The sequence below is a fragment of the Anolis sagrei genome, chromosome 5 (genome assembly GCF_037176765.1).
Source record: "Anolis sagrei isolate rAnoSag1 chromosome 5, rAnoSag1.mat, whole genome shotgun sequence".
NCBI classification, from domain to species: Eukaryota; Metazoa; Chordata; class Lepidosauria; order Squamata; family Dactyloidae; genus Anolis; species Anolis sagrei.
The window spans coordinates 177,859,953-177,880,131 of record NC_090025.1 but is presented as its reverse complement, the minus strand read 5'-3'; the positions used below and the strand labels follow the sequence as shown (position 1 = coordinate 177,880,131).

At 40.1% G+C, this 20,179-nt stretch overlaps 1 protein-coding gene across 1 annotated transcript in view; it reads left to right on the top strand.

Annotated features, from left to right (window-relative positions):
* The window catches only part of LOC132775790 (sodium- and chloride-dependent GABA transporter 1-like), a 78,522-nt gene that overhangs the window by 16,846 nt on the left and 41,497 nt on the right, over positions 1-20,179 (top strand). The window contains exons 2-4 of the mRNA XM_060776749.2: positions 7,078-7,413; positions 17,905-18,036; positions 18,121-18,221. Coding sequence (XP_060632732.2) covers positions 7,218-7,413; positions 17,905-18,036; positions 18,121-18,221 — 429 coding nt within the window. The 5' untranslated portion in view covers positions 7,078-7,217. The remainder of the gene's footprint in view (positions 1-7,077; positions 7,414-17,904; positions 18,037-18,120; positions 18,222-20,179) is intronic.

Below are 20,179 nucleotides of genomic sequence, written 5' to 3'. Positions count from 1 at the left end.
AGTTTGGGGACTGAAAAAAACTTCATTGAGAGTCCCAGAACTAACCTCATTTTGCCCTTCCTGTAGCACACCCATGGGCACCCCCTAAAACAACATGGGGGTCATTTTTTGTGTTGCGCTTTTGAGACTACAATGCACCAAACAGTCAGAAGTGAGTTGGGGGAATGAAGGCGCTTTCAGGCAGCACCAAAACATGGGACAAAGAAGTGGTTTTTTAAAAAAATATGGGACCTCAAAGGAAGTCCAAACACAGACTTGTCAGTCCTACTACATAATCCCTCACCATCCTCACAGCTGTTTTTTTTTTTTTTGGAAGCAGATTAAGATGGAGGGTGGACAAGGGACATCTGACAAAAGTTTAAAAAAAATCATTCTGGAGATGTGCATATCTCCGTATGAAGTCCAGCACATAATGGAGCAATTTTTTAAAAAAAAACTTCCTTCAGATCTCTGTCTTCCCCAATTGTTAATTCAAGCTTTGTTTAACATCACAAAGTGTAAAAGACAGAATTTGAGAGAGTTGTATTTGCTTTCCATGTGTGCTTCCCTGAGCCACCTGTGTCTCCATTTGACAGTTGATTAGCTGTTTTGGGCTTTTCAGAAATGCACGTGCCCTGGAGAAGTACACATAGGGGGGAGGGAAGGAAAGGACACGTTTTCCATGCCTGTTGGGATACACAGGCATGGAAAGGTGTGTGTTTATCAGGAAGAATCAGGTTTAAAGGGCACCTTTTATACACGTGTTTTCCAGTCCTTAACCTTTCTCCTGATTCCTCCTGCATCTTGACTAAATGTTGTTTAGACACCCCCAATTTAACCCTCTTACTCTTGGGTTTTAATGCATGTGTAGAATGGCCCTGACAAAGAAACCATAATAATAATAATAATAATAATAATAATAATAATAATTTATTTATATCATGCTTTTCTCCCTAAACAGGACTCAAAGTGGCTTACAACATTATATAGAAGACCATACAAAACAATATGGATATGTAAAACTATAACCCAAAAAACAAATTTACAATAAGAAATAAATAAACATATTTAAAAACATTTGTCTAATACAATTATTGTAGGCAACACAACAAGACAGATGGCAAACATTAGCACGATTCAATAAAAGTTAGCCTTCTTGTCATTGGTGTCTTCATCAAAAGCTTGTGTAAACAAGCTGGTTTTTAAATGATGTCAGGGAAATGGCTGTTTTAACCTCATTAGGGAAGGAGTTCCAAAGAGTTGGAGTGGTCACCAAGAAGGCCTTCTCTCTCATTGCACCCAACCGCATTTGCAATGGTGGCGGCAACAAGAGGAGGGCCTCGTTAGAAGATCTTAATGTTTGGGTAGATTGGTATGTTTGAATGCACTTGGGAACACGTTGCCATTTGACTTAAGGAAGGAAATGGAGTTCCAATATCACAACGCATGGATTTCTTAGAAGCAGCAGTTGTACAGTGTGTAAAGAGAAAATTCCTCAAGAATTAGAATTGTTTCTTCCAAAAGCCCCAGCAGCAGCACAAGGCCTGGAAAAACTCACATGTCATTTGTGTTGTCGGTCGGGCCATATTAGGTGTGAATCCTAGTGGAAATGTCAGCAGCTGTTGCAACTTTTGGCTCCATTTTGTTATATGCCTAAGCTTTTAAACATACTTTGTGTTTCCTCCTTGGATTTACTCAAATTATGGACCTTCATCAGCTTATACAAAATTAATTTGGCCATGTCTCCCATGCCTTGTCTGCCTCAGCTTCTCTACAACATCAAAAGGACCTATTATCTAATCTCCGGCTTCATTCCTGAAATGGGGCGCTACTGACTTGGCAACTCTAATCTTGATTCCCTGTGTGTGATTTGGACCCACACTTCTCCAGCTTTAGATCTGCATTTCTATGACATAAAGCTAAAATGAACTCTTTGAACTGTTATTTGTGCCATCATTTTGTCGACGAGGGCAGGGGAGAGCTGCTTTATGTATTCTTCAAAGAAGTATTTTTCTGAGAATATTTTTCTGATATTTGTATTTTTTGTCAATAATTTGTCCAAAGAGATGATTTTCCAATACATCATACCCTTAGGTGTATATTTTGATATGCAATCTTTCACTATGTGTGCTCATTCTTGTGGGCATGGATAGATGGATAGGTAAACGGATAGAAAAATAGAGAGATAAACAGATACAGTACATTATTAACTGACTGTATGTGATCAATATAGAATGAGGAAGTGTGCTGCAAACATTTCAGACATATTCAAGCTCCTTGAAAAATAGAGGAAAGCACCTCCCCAGAGTCAGAGATGAAGCGCTGCCTCCAGAAACCATAAATGAAAAGGAGAAGCCTCTGCCTTTGTTTGTGTTTGTGTGTCTCATTTGTATATGATTGTAAAGGCATTGAATGTTTGCCTATGTATGTAAATGCTGTAATCCACTTCACGTCCCCTAGGGAAGAAGAGTAAAATATAAATAAAGTGTATTATTATTATTAGTGTATTTTGAAGACAATTACTGTGTTTCGGTTCACATATTGGTTCAAGATGTGTGAATTTCATTAGTTCTTACCATAATTAAACCAAATAATATTATTATCTGTGTCTAGTATAAAGTTTGCCAGATTTCATACATTAAAGCTCTAATCGCACCATGTAATCCAGGAGCCAAGTTGCATGACCAACGTTGTTGGTAGGCTGAGTAGAGCAGATCTTGGAAAAGTTGTTTTGTTGGACTATAACTCCCAGACTCCTCTAACCAGCCTGGTCAGCAGCAACTTCTCCAATTTGTGAAATAACAGGAGAGGAGTACTTCACTGTGGGCACATCCATAAAGCAAACCACATTTCCAGTGGCGACAAAAAGGGTATTTGATGGTGACACAGTGAAATTAGATCAGATCTTGAGTTGTGTGCTTCATCCAATTGCTTGCATACATTTCATCTCACTTTGTATATATGAACTAGTTCTCTGTGTTAATAAGAGAACACCTTCAATATTGACAGAGAAATAATTTGGCTAAATGCCTAGAGAAGAAGATATATTGGAGAAATGACGGACAATTGCTGGCTGTTTTGTTCAGCAAGGCTTGCTGTGCTGTGTTTGACCATTCGTCAAGATGTCTTCATTTAACCCGAATAAATGGCAATCTTATTTCAGTACAGCCAGGCAACCAGGGAAGAGACTTATTGGAAGATTTACTGATTCATTACCTTGGGTGTAGATTTAAATGAAATTTACTGGCTTGGTAAATGATTTCAGGGCTGCAGGCCTAGAGTTCCTGCTGTAAATCATCTCTGCCAGTTTTTTGGAGGAGGCTCATTGATGAGGATTTCCCTTGTGTTCTTTACAGAGGCTGTTTTCCTTCTGCTAGCAGCATGGCTCTCTAGGCCTGTCACAGGAAAGCTTCATAAGTGGAAGTAATAAAACAATTAGAGTTTCTTTGAGTACAATAGTGTGTGTGTGTGTGTGTGTGTGTGTAACCCAGTGGCTTATTCAGGTATGTGAAAAATTGGCCCATCTCTTTCAAAGTCATGCAGCCACAAGTGATAGGATTGCCATGGATAGAGGAAATAAAAAAGAACTATACTGGATCAAGCCAAATTACTCTTCACTCTAGAACACCATTCCATCATCCATTATTAACAGCGATACCCTGGGAAGGTCACAAGCAAGATCTGCCTTTTCTCTTTCTCATTTCTTTTCTTTTTCCTTCCTTCCATCCTTCCTTCCTTCCATCCTTCCATCCTTCCGTCCTCCCTCCCTCCCTTTCAACTACAAGCTGGGGGGCTCTGTGAGTAATGGTGCAAAAGAGCAACTGGTGTCATAGAATCCTCCCAGGCATGAGAATTGGCCTTCAGAGGCATGCTGCCTTTATTACTGGTTGTAACCAAGGCTAGTTAGGAATTGGTTAATTAATTAATTTATTTACTTGTTACATTTGTATACCACCCCTCTCAGCCCGCAGGCGACTCGGGGCGGTTCACAAGGCAACAATTCAATGCCAACAATATCATAGAAACATTTAAAAAACAATAACGTATCAATTAAGATCACAGCAATAGTAAAAAAACAAGTCATTTCATCTCCTAAATAAAAACGTCATCCAAACTCATAATCCAATTGTTCCATAATCCAATGTCTGTTACACTGCCTTTTCAAACGCCTCCTCGAACAGCCAGGTTTTGACTTTTCTTCAGAAAATCAAAAGGGAGGGAGCCAATCTAATGTCCCTAGGAAGGGCATTCCATAGCTGAGGGACCACCACTGTGAAGGCCCTGTCTCTCGTCCCCGCCAAGCGTATTTGTGATGCAGATGGAGTCAAGAGCAGGTCCTCCCCAGATGATCTTAACATCCTAGATGGTTCATAAGGGGAGATGCGTTCGGACAGGTAAGTTGGTTAAACCGTTGCGCTGGCAGGTCTTAAGACTGACAGGTCACAGGTTTGAATCCGGGGAGAGCGCGTATGAGTTCCCTCTATCAGCTCCAGCTCCCCAGTGCAGGGACATGAGAGAAGCCTCCCACAAGGATGATAAAACATCAAAACATCCGGGCATCCCCTAGGCAACGTTCTTGCAGACTGCCAATTCTCTCACACCAGAAGCAACTTGCAGTTTCTCAAGTTGCTCCTGACACACACATACACACACACACAAACCAAGGCTAGTAACCACTGACGACTATATCCTCCACAAGTTTGCCTAATTCCACGCCCGCCCGCCCCCCACCTTTTACCACATCTAAGTTGTCAGCCAACTGGCTGCTAGAAAATCCCATAATCAATGTGCTTTGTGAAGATGTGTTTCCCCTTCTGTGTCTTGTGCCTCCAGCTGTTCAACTTCACTAGGTGCCTTCCACATTCAAGTATTATAAGTGAGAAAAACCTCACATGCCATTTTATCTAAATCCAGCATAATTTTCTGCACTTCTATCACATCCCTAGTAGTGACTTCTGTCTTCTGTGGGGCATCCAGTCCACTCCAACTTTTAGTTCAAACCTTAAAGGAAGTAGGTAGCCAACTTAATATGGGGATAGAATTCAGCACCTTGGATAACCTCTTTCAAGTTTGGAATAAACCTCAGGGAATAATCCACCATCCTACAAACATAATGCTAACAAGTGCCACTGCATGTCCATATAATCTACTTTTTTTCCTGTGCAAATCTATCCCAAACATATGAATATTTCATTACAATTGAGTTTGTTCCAACTCCTTGACAACTTTCCTTGCCCTCTTCTCCACCTTTCTCTACTCTTCCTTGCATGCAATGCATTGCACAGTGGCTTTGATAATTGCTCAAACTTTCCCTACTAAATTGCTTAAGGCCACCTTGCAGCAAGATAATTTCTAGATCTTCCTGTTCTCAGTGGATAAAGCAAGCTGATGTTCTCTCTCCTGTTTCTGACAGTCTTTAAAATATTTGACAGCTATAAACCTATTTCCTCTTCAGAGGATGACAAACAATGCAGCATGGTTAGCATGTGAAAGATGTGGCCTGTGACATCTGCTGAGTGTTGTTTTAAAGGTTTTGACTCACCCATGTGGTCATCACTTGGGGATCAACCCCAATTCATAGTGGGAATGTCACTGTGGCAATCACATCTGGATTCCTATGCAGTAGTCTAGCAGTGATCTGCACTATCACACCCGTATGAAGATGCACTGAGAGGTAAAAGCAGTACCAGTTGAACCTTTCCCTATCAAGAAGCTATCCATGGCATGGGCCAGAAATAGTTTGGGCCTATGAGAATGGGTGGCTGTCAGTCAGCATATTTATTTATTTATTTATTTATTTATTTATTTATTTATTTATTATTTCGGACATTTGTATCCTATCCTATCTTGACATCCGCAGAGGGACACAGGGCAGCTAACAACCGGCACATCATGGTGCCCACAACCAAAAGCATAAATATACAATTTAAATAAAAACAATATAAAAACAGTATAAAAACATTCAAACAGTCAAACAGTCAACGATTTAAGTCATTGTCCTAAAGCAATCTGTCAAGTCCATTAAAGCCATCGCTTTGCCAACAGGTCAGCCTAGTCTGCCAAGGCCTGATCCCATAGCATATCGGCTCACGTTCAAGGAACTCTTCACACAGGGTATTTTTGCCCCATTTTGCCATTTTGATGTGTGGCTTGGACAGGGCCTGCTGTGCACCATCACACAACACATGGCAGACCCCACCCACATTCTTCCCAAAGCTGAAGGGCTGAAAGTCACTTCCTCCTCCACTATGGGGAGGAAAGTGTTGTTTGGGTAGGTCTGATTGAGCTACCCACGCTTTCCTCCCCTTTTTGCCATGTGATGTCCCGTCTCCACTATGTGATGAGGGGAGGAGGGAGGGCGTACGGGGCACCACAAACTACCCCACACGCCTTCCATTTAGTGGCGTAATGGCACAGCCCAAAAGGCTGTGTGAAAAGGTCCCTAGAGAGACAAAGTGGGGACTGTGATTTTTTTATTTCATTCTCTCAAAACATGTTTACAGCCTTCCTTAATTGTATTTTTTTTTTACAAAAGTCAGCAAACATGTAGCTCTTAAGGTATTTCCCTGGTTTTTTTTATACTTATTTTCCCCACAAAATGAATGGGATAAGTCCTACCTTACCCACAACTTGAACCCTTGAAAAAGATTTCTCAGGGACCCTAATTCTAGGGATCTTCTGCCTCTGTGGCATGCTTGGGGCTACATGGACTGCCAACATCCTTCACCACCACCAAATCAGAGGTGGTTTTAGCCTTTTAAAGTCATTATTGCATTTTATGTGGTTTTAAAATTGATCATGTTGTTTTAATTGTAAGTCACCCTGAGATTATTACATAGAGGGAGTAATACAAATATTTAAACAAAGAGCTCAAAGAAGTACATAATTTAGTACAATGCATTAAAATAGTGCAAATTTGGATGCAACCATATGTGAAGCCAAGGTGGGGATGAGATGTTTTTCATATCCAAAACACAGGTATGTGCATGTATACCTGGCAAATGTATATTACCATTTGTAGTAGCAATTGCAATTGCTTTTGAAAGAGAGGCTAATAAGAAATTTACCACAGCTGGTAATCTTTCTCACCCTTTTCAGGTACCAGTGAGGGATCTGTCCAGTCTTCCAATCCATCCGTCCATCCTGTCCTTCAGAGGGCAGTGTTTCTTCTCTTCCATGAAGTTACTGTAAACATTAATGGGAAAGATCCATCAGTGGAGCTGAATCCACTTTCTGAAATGACGGAGGCTACCCTCGAAGAGTCAGAAGAACCCACTGTCTCAGGAAATGTCAGCACAACAAAGAAGAAGAAAGAAGTCCCTGACAGAGGTTCTTGGAAAGGCAAATTTGACTTCTTGCTCTCCTGTGTAGGATACGCCATTGGCCTGGGCAACGTTTGGCGCTTCCCGTATCTCTGTGGCAAAAATGGAGGAGGTAAGATTACCCTGCTGGTGGGATAGCCTTCCTGCAAGGTAGGCTTTTATCATTACTCTTCTCTTTAAGAGAAAGCCGGGAAAAATATGCCCCATGGGCCAAGTGTGCTAATTTCATTCTTGTACATGAGAATGAAAGATTTCAAGAGTTCTTCCTCATGAAGAGAACAAAATGTAAGACTTTTGTGCATTTTCAATTGTTTTTTTTTTTTCACATTTTGTGATTTTTTGGGGAGAATTTCACAAAGGTTTTTCTATGGAAAACACCGCACAAAAACTATATTGCGGGAGGAGGGAGGGATTTGAAGTTTTTGCACAAATCCTAATATTTTAGCCCCAATTAACGTTTTTCTTTTGTTGCCGATGACAAAAGCCTTTATGCTATCATGTAAAATTAGGAAAATATGAATGCTGGCCTTGAATGTGTGTCCCAATGTGTTCAGATACACTTTCTCCAGAGATTTAAAAAGTTGTGGATTATGTTTATATCCCTAACTTAAATCAGTCCAGCATTTTAGATGTACTTCAGATGTACTTGTCAGTACAGATCAGTTCGGGTGTTTCAAGTGTACTTCAATTTTCTCTTTACTGGTGCTAAGCTGCCAATCTAGTTGATCTGCAGCCCTGAACAGTGACTAACAGCTATTAGTTCAACCAAAATTCTCTGCCATCAAGTATGGCTAAATTAGATGACTTTAAGAAAGAATTAGACAAAAATGGGGACATTAAGGTTATCAAAAGCTAATGTTGACTAAGCATGATAACTATATATTGGCTCCTGTATTAAAGAGAGACTAGGATGCGGAACAATGGCTTCAAACTAGAAGAAAGGAGATTCCATCTGAACATGAGGAAGAACTTCCTGACTGTGAGAGCCATTCAGCAGTGGAACTCTCTGCCCTGGAGTGTGGTGGAGGCTCCTTCTTTGGAGGCTTTTAAGCAGAGGCTGGATGGCCATCTGTCGGAAGTGCTTTGAATGTGATTTTCCTGCTTCTTGGCAGGGGGTTGGACTGGATGGCCCACAAGATCTCTTCCAACTCTATGATTCTTTGGGAGGGAGGAAAGACAAAAGGGAAGGAAGGAAAGAGAAAGAGAGAGATAGGGAAGGCGTGAGGAAAAAGGGAAGGAAGAGAGGACAAAAGGGAGGAAGGATAGAGAGGGAAGGGGGAAGGAAGGAAGGAAAGAGAGAAGGAAGGAAGGAAAGGTTGGTGAGAGAGAGGAGGGCCTGAGAAAAGAGCCCAAGGGGCCGCATCCGGCCCCCGAGTCTGGATTTACCTATACCTGTTCTACAATATAAAAGCACTTAGTCTCTGGAGCATCATGGAGCAAGCTTGCCCCCCTTCCTTATCAACGTGACATCCTTTGAAATATTTAGGCATGGGTAACCTATCCCCTCAAAACTTTATTTTCTCGGGTCTAAACATACCAAGCTCCCTAAGCTGCACCACACAGAGTATGGTTTTCAGATCTCATAAATAATGTTTATATCTATGCTTTGATTGATGTTTTTGTATAAATTTTAATTTGTATTCTATTTTAATATGCTGTTAGCTGCCTTGAGTTTCATTAATGGGAGAAAGGTGACCTATAAATGAACAAGACAACAACAGCAACAGCAGCAACAACAACAATGACCTTTAGTCAGATCCAGGAAGGTTCTTCCTATGAGCCTTTACTGACTGACTGTTTTTATTGCTTTGTTTGTACAGTGGCAAACTGAATGCAATTGCACGATGAAAATATCCAGAAATATATAACACAAAGACAGATTCATTAATGGTCTTAGTTAGATATTAAAATATTTATGCCTTGCCCTATTTCAAGAGATAACATCATGGCTAACCAATAGCATTGAACAGGATAAAATAGTAAGATACTTTAAATAAGTTAAAACATTAAAATATAATGAATTAAAACAAATTTAATTTCTATTTTTTACAACAATTATATATAACCATCTGGGTTGAATTAATGAGGCTCAAAGACTTTGTTTAACTGCTAAATGCTATGTGTGTTGACTCCAGTTGTGTCTCCAGGGAACCTTATTTCACAGTTGGGATGCTATACCACGAAAGCCTTCTCCCATGTCATGACACAATGTGTTGCCTTCACTAGTGGGGTACAACCGATCTTAATCCTTGGGTAGGCACACATAAGGAGAGATGATCCCTCAATATTGAGGTTTTATGCCATTTAGGGCTTTATATATCTTCAAAAGGCCCTTAGGTTCAGACTAGAAACATATTGGCAGCTAGCCCATTTTTGTAAGACTGGTGTTGTATGCTGCCGATGTGATATCCCAGTCAACAATTAAACTGCTGAATTTTCTGATTGCAGCTTCTGAGCCTTCTTCAGGGGCAATCCAACACTGACTGCATTATCAACAGAATCTCACTTGACCTTTTCAACAATTTGGTTGGATTGCAGTTTGGAAATATTTTCTATCACACTGAGGGATGTACACACTACACACTTAGAGTTACTGTAAATCAAGGAGACAGCTTGTTGTTGGATGTTGTTGGATCAGGACATTTTTCACCAGCTAAGGCCTTTCTAATTGAGAGGTTACCAGTATGTGGCTAAGTTATCTCTGGACTTTATTGCATGGAGATGGAAACTCACACAGTAGCAAGGTGATGGTTATGATCGCACAGTATCATGTGATACCCACTGCCAGTCCACCAACTACCCATTATGAAGTCATTGGGGTCTATCACAAGGCAAAGCAAATTAATAGCCCCTGATCATATCCCCTGTCCAAGAAAGGCCTTAGCTAGTGAGAAATGTCCTAATCCAACAACATCAAGAGGATCACAAGCTGTCTCCTTGCTTGACAATAACTCTAAGTGTGCAGTGAGTGTACATCCCTCAATGTGACAGAAAATATTTCCAAACACAATCCAACCATCGCTGTTGAAAAGGTCAAGCGAGATTCTGTTGATATTCTTAGGAAAAGAGCTCATATTTTCAGGCTAAGGCTCTGGTGCTTCTAATTTTTCTTCATCAAATTATCCTAGTTCTTTTAATTATATCACTGCCTCTCCATCTGTTATCAAATCAGTTTCAATTAGAGTTATCTGCTTCCAACCTAGAGAGCACTTCTTGACTTTCATGACCACTCAAAAGGAAAATGTTCAGCAATCATGGGCTTTCACATTAGTCTATAAAGGAGCTGATCAAAAACCACTTAAACACATTTGTCTTGGTGAGTGGACAAATTTCCCAGGGAGTTTCAGAATTATAGACATTTAGAAGACAGGTAAAATGACAAAATATAGTACCAAGACCAGGATTTCGTGTACACTAAAGTGTTTTAAAGGCCAAGGGTCCACACTGTGCTTGTTTAGTGTAACTTCATAGTCATGTAGCTACGTTGTGTCATGCCACATTCTGTTGAATATTAGCATTGTGCAATTGATTGTGTATCTGTCTGTGCCTGCAAGTTCACAATGACTGTTTCTGCATTGCCAATGAATAAAGTAGTACATTGAAGGCAATGACTAATAGTACACACCATCCAATAATGTGCAGCTACATAGTTAGAATTATATTGACTAGTTCCAATTTGAATAGATCCATAGAGTCAATCCCATAAAGTGAACATGTAGATAAATCTTATAGATGCCATTGGTCTGCTCTAGTCAGGGTTGACAATACACACAAATGGCTGCACTTATGGAACTCTGCTTACACAACCATTAATGGAGTATGTCAGTCAACACCAATAGAAATGCAGCCAGATGTTAGGCTTACACATGTAAGGGACTGTGCGTGTGTATGTTATGAACAGGATTCCAGTCTAGCAAATGAAAACTAATTTTGTTACAACCAAACTCTCATATAGTCTAAACTTGTATACATTTCTGTGAGGGCAGTGAGAAAGGAGAAATCCAGTGCTCAGGAGATGTCACTTAAGCAACATATATCCTTGTAGCATAGAGATGTGTGGTCCTGTGAAGTAGAAACATAGGAGGTTGTCAGGCCAAACTATTGTTCATCTATATAGAAGCTATTCAGGTGCTGAACCTTGGTTGGAAAGAGAGTTCAGCACCTGGACAGCTCCCACAACTCCTGGAGGAATGTCCAATGCCTGGATGAGCTACAAAGAAGTCTGCTGTTGAATCTGAGAAAGGAGTAACCACAAGGGCTGTGCACAGATCCATTTTTCAAAATGGGCTCCAGCTGTTCTGGCTCCATTCGGCCAGCCATAATGGCACAGGTTCCACCACCATTTTTTTTTTCTGGTCACAACACACCACGTGGCTGCTGAAAAGCTGGGCTTCCGTTTCTCTGTTGCCAGCAGGATTCTGAGAGAGACATATAGGTGATCTAAATTCTCAGTGCTACTTGCATCTATACATGGCATGGCTTGCTTTTTGATCCAAATAGCAATAAACAGTTTACTTTCTACACACTTAAAAATGCTACCAATGGTGCTCTTCACATGAGGTAAGTTTCAAATCTGGGGTAGAGGTATCTTCCCATTTCTAAAACTGCCATAAAATTAGGAGGTACTCGTTTTTTTAAGTCGGATGCCTTTAATCCAGGTCTTATTGAAGGATATAAGGAGAAAGGATCCCAGAAAGGGAAGTTTCTTAAGTCAGATGCCTTTAATCTGACTTAAGGGTAGTTGCCCATTTTTGGCCAAAAGATATTTAGCTGCTTGTGCGTCTTCTATTTTTATCAGTTTTATACTAATTTATGCAATGCTTTTGGTATGAAAAGCAATAATAAACCAAATGTGGAACATTGATATGAAAGCTTTGGGGAGATAAAGCAAGATATAAATAATAATAATAATAATAATAATAATAATAATAATAATAAGCTGAGCTTTATTGAGTGAAGTAAGATATGAAAGCTTTGGTTAGTTAAAGCAGGGTAATAATAATAATAATAATAATAATAATAATAATAATAAAGCTGAGCTTTATGGAGTGATTTGAAAGAAGTAAGAAAGGAAAACAACATGCTTTTTTATCATTTATCATTCAGTTGCGGAGGGAGATGAAGAGTTCCAGAGTTCTTCACATTGGAAGAACGTGGTGGTGGTGGTGGTGTGTGTGTGGGGGGGGGGGGGGGTGGTACAAAGAGATTGAATCAATTGCTGGTTAACACAGGAGATGTTGGATTTCAAATTTGTTCTTTGATTACAACCTAAAATCCATCAGCTGCAGTTGTTCAAATCGTAACTTAGAAAGAGCTGCAGAAATTCATTTAGAATTTAGGAAAAATTTATTTCAGCTAAAAAAAATACATGTTTCCAGAGCTGATCTTTCAGTCCTTTCACATCAACATCAATTTTGTTCTTTTTTTTTCCTCCCCACCCACAGCTTTCTTCAAAACAGCATCATAATATGGGGAGGTGGGAATTTGCTGCTATCATGAAACAATTAAGACTCCAAAATCCTTGTCCATTTTCTGCATTTCACCCAGATATCTATCAGCGGATTCACCTTCTAGGGTGGCCATTTAATCACTGAGAATATGAAGAAAGGCATAGTGAAAGATTGGATAGAAATTTACATAACGTATGCATATTCTAATTGATATGAATAGATAAAACTATAACGAGTGTGTGTGTGTGTGTGTGTGGGGGGGGGGTGATTACCAAGTAGCTCACCATCATAAGGGATAGTTATGACTTGTGTGCTTATTCTGTCTAATGAGCAACTTTTCAGATGGACAGCTTCAAAGCCTCCGATTAATCTTCATATAGTCCTTTATCTTTAAATTGGCCTTGGGTAGGGCAATCCTTCAAACAGAACATTCTCTTAAAGAAAGTACATGGAGAACATCAGATCATCCTTCTGGCCGTGATTTTTCAAGGGCTGACCATGGCAAAGTTTTGTACGTTTTCCTGCCAGCCTATCTATGTTGAGCCAATATTTTTGGGAGGTAGAAAGATAAAGTGATGACTTCTTCCCTTTTCTCTCTGCCTTTTTAATATTCTTCCCAATAAGTAGGCCCTGCCTGGCAGGCAGTTGCTGCAGTATTAATTAGCCATCATTATTTGTGTTACTATTTGCATTAATGACTTGCCGATCTCATTTTTTACATCAGCGCCTCCAAAGGGCAGTTCATACTGGAATCTTTGTTATGCTAAACACTCTGGCTCCTCCATTTCTACCCACTCAGGATAGGAGCATAAAAGCATAAAATGGAACAAATTTCTGGGGTTGTAAAATCTAATCTCTTCCAACAAGATGTGAATAATAACTTAACCTTTAAAAAAAACCCCTCACTGACATTTATCCACTCTTTTAGAAAGAGAGAAGAGTCCACTTCTTGGGTGATCTGCATCATTAGTGTAGCTGTTGCATAATGGTTAAATGTATGTGTGTGTGCGCACACCCATTTGTGTGTGCAGTTACCATCTTTTCTTTGAGCTTAGCTAAAGGAAAATAACTTTAGCTTGTCTTTAAAGCTAGCATCAACGTAGGCACTTAATGGGGGCAGCGTTTTGTGACACAGGGCTATGAGGTGGTGGGAGGAAATGCTGGATTAGTTTAAAGGGTTATTGAATAGCATTGCCTTTGGTAGGAAAGGGCTAGCATGTGTGTAATATGAAAGGATGGTATGCATGAGTATTTCTCAATGGAAAAAACAATAATGCTCAGCAAAGTGGAAAGAAGCAGGAATAAAGAAGACCACAGTATAGAGCAGGCATGGGGAAAATTCGACCTTCCAGGTATTATGGACTTCAACTCCCACAATTCCTAACAGCCTCAGGCGCTTTCCTTTCCCCCCTCAGCTGCCTAGAGAGGAAGAATTGTTTAAAGCAACAGTCAATGCTGTTGCAGTTGCCCGTTTTTGGTCAAAAAATTGTGGGAGTTGATGTCCAAAACACCTGGCAGGCCAAAGTTTGCTCATGCCTGGTATTGATGGATTGATTCAATTGAGGAAGACTTACAAGACATGTGGCATAATGTAAAATAAATCATGTGTACAGTGTTCCTTCACTACTTCGCGGTTCACTTTTAGCAGACTCGCAGTTTTGCAAATTTTTGAAAATATGAATAAAAATATTAAATATTAAATAATTACATCCAGTGGAGGCTAGGGAGGCCAGGGACCCCGGGAGAGAGGCAGCCTCAGGCATGGCAGGGAAGGTCTGCCTCCCTGGCCTCCACAGATCCCAGAAGTGTGGTACCCTAAGGCATGGTGGGGAAGCTCTGCCTCCCTGGCCTACTGCTGCCTATGTGGCTCCGGAGGCACCTCAGAGGCCAGGGAGGCAGGCAGGCACCCTTGGGATGGCCCAGGAGGCAGGTAAGGAAGCATGGGTAAGAAAATAATATATAAAATATATAAAATGTATAAATATTAAAATTAATATGGCATCCCTGCTTTGCGGATTTTAACTTATCGTGGGTGGTCCTGGAATGGAACCACCGCGATAAGTGAGGGAACAATGTAGTTCACATTTGATCAGGCCTCACACTGTCTTGTCAGAGAAAGAAAATATGCCATGCAGAAGAACAATGAAGAACAGGTCATTCACTATTTGTAGTTCAGAACAACTATGTACAGTGTGATCAGCTACACCAACTCACATAATGTCCATTTATGAGAGATTTAAAATGGTCCTTCTTTCTCCATGTGGATAAACTCTTTCAGCAGCTCATGAAGCAAGAACACAATACAAACACTGTGTCTTTCTGCTTCTCTTTCTGCTTCTCTGCAAGCACGTGCATAGCTCAAGCCTGAACAAGAATGTAACAGTATCCAAAAGTTCCAGGTTCAGCCTGCTCCCTGGACATAGGCTTATCAATCAGCTTCATACATCTTATTTTATAGTTGACACACACATACTCACTGATTCTTTACATGCTCCAGAAAGACAGAACAGGCCTGTTGATGACCAGGGTTTTCTGAGCTGGTTTGATAACAAATAAAAATAACAAAGCATGAGTAGACATCCTCTTTCTGTTTTTCTAAGGCAGAGGTAGGGAACTCATGGTTGTGTAGCTGATGCTTTACCTTTGCTCTTATTAGTCTCAGACCTCATGAGCAATAATGGAGGATGGTTGCAAGCTCTACTTTTAACACATTTGACAGTGACTATATGTTCAACATCACTTTTCTAAAATGAATAATGGGCCACTAGCAAGAGTATCCCATTGTGTATCAAGTCCTATTGCATATCATTCTCAATGTGCACAAGTCCAACCTTGCTGGTTCTCTTATATAGTAATGTAACAGCAGTCCCTTGCTGGATGAGGATATTACAGAACTGCTCTATTCCAATTCCTACAGGCTTAAGTCCATTTATGAAGATGTAATTTGTAAGTTCCAGCCAGGAACTGGAACTTACTAATGTTGGTGATTCTGGTACACAGCAGTCTTGAATACATTGTGATCATTTACAGCTTTATGTAAATTACTCACAAGGCCTCTGAGATAACTTTTCTTTGAGGCATGATGGGAAATTAAATTGGACTTCTCAGACTTTTATCAAAACATTTTTTCACTGGATGGGGGATTCTCAGAATTGTAGTCCAAAAATAACTTCTCCAAGCACAGTCTACACATCATCTGATACTACTAATAATAAAACTTTATTTGTGCCCTGCCACCATCTGCCCAAAAGGGACTTAAGGTGGCTAACAAAGCACCCAAGGTGCCACATATAAAATAGAATTACATTTCATCAAAACAATACACAGTTTGACTGGATACAAACAATGGCATCTACAAAGCTGCATGGCTATTTCCAGATTGGAGGGGGAAAGTATCAATGTTGCAAGATAGCTATGGCTTAGCTTTGGTTCCCTGGCTGGTGGCCAAGAAACCAATGTATTGACTGTGGCCTGTGGGCAGGGCTGTGAGATGTATACCTACTCAAGAAGCTCATCCAGGTTTTCCCAAAGAGAGATGCATGACTTCTTCCTCTAAGAAGATCTCCACTTATTGAACAGAGAAGCACTGACCTTGGTCTCTGCAACTCTGTTTTATATGTTAAATATATAGTAGCCCCCAATGGCACAGTGGGTTAAACCGCTGAACTGGCTGACCGAAAGGTTGCCAGTTTGAATCTGGGGAGCAGAGTAAGCTCCTGCTGTTAGGCTCAGCTTCTGCCAGCCTAACAGTTTGAAAACATGCAAATGTGAGTAGATCAATATGTACTGCTTATGCGGGAAGGTAACTGCACTCCATGTACCACATGACCTAGGTGTCTACAGGCAACACTGGCTCTTCAGCTTAGAAATGGAGATGAACACCACCCCCCAGAGTTGGCCACAACTAGACTTAATGTCTAGTTTACCTTTACTTATATCAGTTAAATTGTATATGACAGGTAAACATGTTGACTAGTTGTTGCAAAAACAACAGAGAGCCTTGTGGCACTTTCAAGATGACGAAGCTTTATTGGCCATAAACTTTCATGAACTGCAACCCATCTCTTCAAATGCCAGTCCATGAATGCTTATACTAGATAAAAACTTATTAATCTTCAAGGTGCTCCCAAGTCACTTTGTTGTTATTGCATGTAAAGTTGATGAGAAATGGTGAGAGGTGTGGAACAGTAAATGTGAATCTCCAAGGATGAGCTCAGGACTGCAGTTAATAACAGAGTATTTGTCTTGCAGGAAGATTTCATTACATTTACAGTCCTGTCAGATACTTCCCAGCTCTGAATGGCTCTGCCTGTGATTATATATTGAACTCTTTGAACCATTTCTATTAATATCAAAGACCAAAAGAAAAAACGGCAGACTTTTTTTCGGTTTAAATTAACTCTCTCATTGCTTGAAGATTCATATTATCTCTAGCCTAAATGTATCCACAAATAAAAGGCAAACTGAGTATATATGGCCAGAAAAAAATGGACATGTATGCTAAGAAAGAAGAGTCAAAAGGCATCAATAAGAACTAATAATAAATCCAAATAGTACAGTAGAGTCTTGCTTATCCAACATAAATGGGCCGGCAGAACGTTGGATAAGCGAAAATTTTGGGATTAAGGAAAAACCTATTAAATGTCAAATTATGTTATGATTTTACAAATTATGCACCAAAACATCATGTTTTACAACAAATCAACAGAAAAAGCAGTTCAATACATGGTAACATCATGTAGTAATTACTGTATTTACGAATTTAGCACCAAAACATTGCAATATATTGAAACAGCTGCAGATCCAGGGGGAGGCAGACTGTGTTGGATAATACAGAATGTTGGATGAGCGAAGACTCTACTGTATTAACATTTGAAAAATGACTATTTCTTTGATTTTTTTGTGGGTTTTGAATGCAGATATTCTTGTCATGTGCCTTTAGAAAGACTGAGACTTATGGCAACCTTCTCATAGTTTTCTTGCCAATTTTTATTCCAAGCAAATTTGCCATTGCCTTCCCCTGGGATAACAAGATTTACCAAATTCGACCCAGTGGATTTCAATAGATGACTAGGATTTCAAACTCTGGCAAACACACAAAACCAAACTTTAAAAACTGAAGGTATTGAGATGCCGCCTTCTTTTTTTCCCAGGTGCTTTCCTGATTCCTTATTTTCTGACGCTGGTGTTTGCTGGGATTCCACTTTTCCTGTTGGAAACAGCTCTTGGACAATACACCTCTGTTGGAGGACTCGGAGTGTGGAAACTAGCACCCATGTTTAAAGGTACTGTGGGTTTGGGTATGTTTCCAGAGTATCTGCTCATTGCTTTAGAGAACTTTTGAACACACCCTGTTTTTTGTCTCGTAGGAGTTGGCCTGGCTGCAGTAGTCCTTTCTTTCTGGCTAAATATCTACTATATTGTCATCATTGCCTGGGCCCTCTATTATCTCTTCAACTCTTTCACTGCGGTGAGTTTTTGCTGTCCCTTCCGGTGGTAGGGGATGAAATAACATGATTTAGCCCCATATGTCTGAAAACGACCTTATAAACCTATCTTATCTATCATTATTGTTGGATGATAAAATTTGTCTCCATATCCCCTATCCCCACCCTGTCCCAATTTTCCTTCAGTGGCAGCTGGTGAATCCTGTCACTGGTGTGGCGAATCCACTCCAATTTGAAGCTGAAATCTCAAAGGAACTATCCAAGGTTCTGAAACCTGGTCCTCAAAAGATTCTGCACCTTGAATGGCACCATCTAGACCAGTGGTTCTCAACCTGGGGTCCCCAGATGTTTTTGACCTACAACTCCCAGAAATCCCAGTCAGTTTACCAGCTGTTAGGATTTCTGGGAGTTGAAGGCCAAAAACATCTGGGGACCCCAGGTTGAGAACCACTGATCTAGACTCTTCAAAACTTGGATCAGATTCTTTACCTCTCAGACATGTGAACCACAAGCCACTATTGGGAACAAGAATAAGGGAGAATTTATCAAAATATTATGAAGTAGAGGATGGGGACTTTGATGTTGTAGAAAAGGGACTTTAAAAATGCCTTCTGGTATTGTACATTTCATTTAATATTGAATAAAGCAATGTGGCTGTTGAATGAAGGAAGTAGTGGGCTAAGAACAGAGCTACCCCAAGCCATTCTGCTGCCTGGGTTGAATTGGAAGATGAAGTCTCTTCCATTCCAAAAATGAGACTGGCAGTTGTGTGTGGTCATCACTATATCTGAAGTCAGCAAGTTTCCTTAGGAAGCACAGAAGAAGCCAAGTGGCACAGAGTTCCTACTGCAACAGCTTGTAACTTATCAAGGATACAATAAACTCACTTTTTCTAATTATAGGTCCAGCTCTGATGAAGAGGAGAAGATGGAAAGTAGAAAAACTGTTAATGGCGTAGTAGAGTCAGGGCTCAGACAGCCAAAGTGTCAGCACATTTTTATGTCCAGGTGGTGGTGTCCTCATCACCCCTTCTGGAGTTTCTCTCTGAGCTTGAATGAAATCCTCACAGCTGGAATAAGGAGTTAGAATTTCCTGGCAAAACATTAATGTAAATGATGCCAGTTATAAGAAGCAAAGCATTCTGAGGTGGGTTGGTTTTGAACAGGCAATTAAGACTCATTAGCTTTACAAATCACCCACTCTTAGGTCATTTGTAATTTTTCAAAAGTGCTAGAATTGGTGTGTTGGTGTGGCTCAAATAAGATACCTACCCTGCACATTTTTGCATTTTGCATTGCCTACATTTTGTTATGATTGTGACTGCCATGATGAAATACTAAAAAGCATGCATTGTGAATCAGTAGAAAAAGGAGATTGATTTGCCTGTGTTTATGGATGATCTACATTTATTCTTAAAAAGTCCAACATATTTTGGTCTGTACATATATTAATTGACCTATTTCAAGGACATTAATTAGATCACTAGCAGATATTTCTGGAATTACCGATACTCTCTTTCTGCTAGCTGGACATTGTTTAGCCACTCTGGTCCATATGTTGATAGTCCTCAGAGTTACCTGAAACTCCTGCAGCAGCAAATGTCCCATTTTTTTTTCAAAGAAAGGGTTTATTTTAAAGCTTCTGGGAATCTTGTAGTTTGTAGTTTCTCTTTCTCCTTTCAAATCTACCCACCTGCTTTTAAGACCTGTGTGATGGTATAACAAAGAACATAAAACAACGACAGCCAGCACTCTACAAAAGTGTCCTTGGAATGGCCCTAGGTCAATGGGATAGGCTATACATTTAAACAACAATATCTAAGGTCAGCATTAGCCTTTATATTCTGGCTGAATGTATTACTTCCCAAAACAGGTGGAAACAATAGCTGATAGGCCTCAAATGCCCTTTTCTGCTTGTCATTCTGCCAGTCTTCACTGTCAAACCATTCTTATAAATTTAAGAGCTCCTTCTGACATCTCTC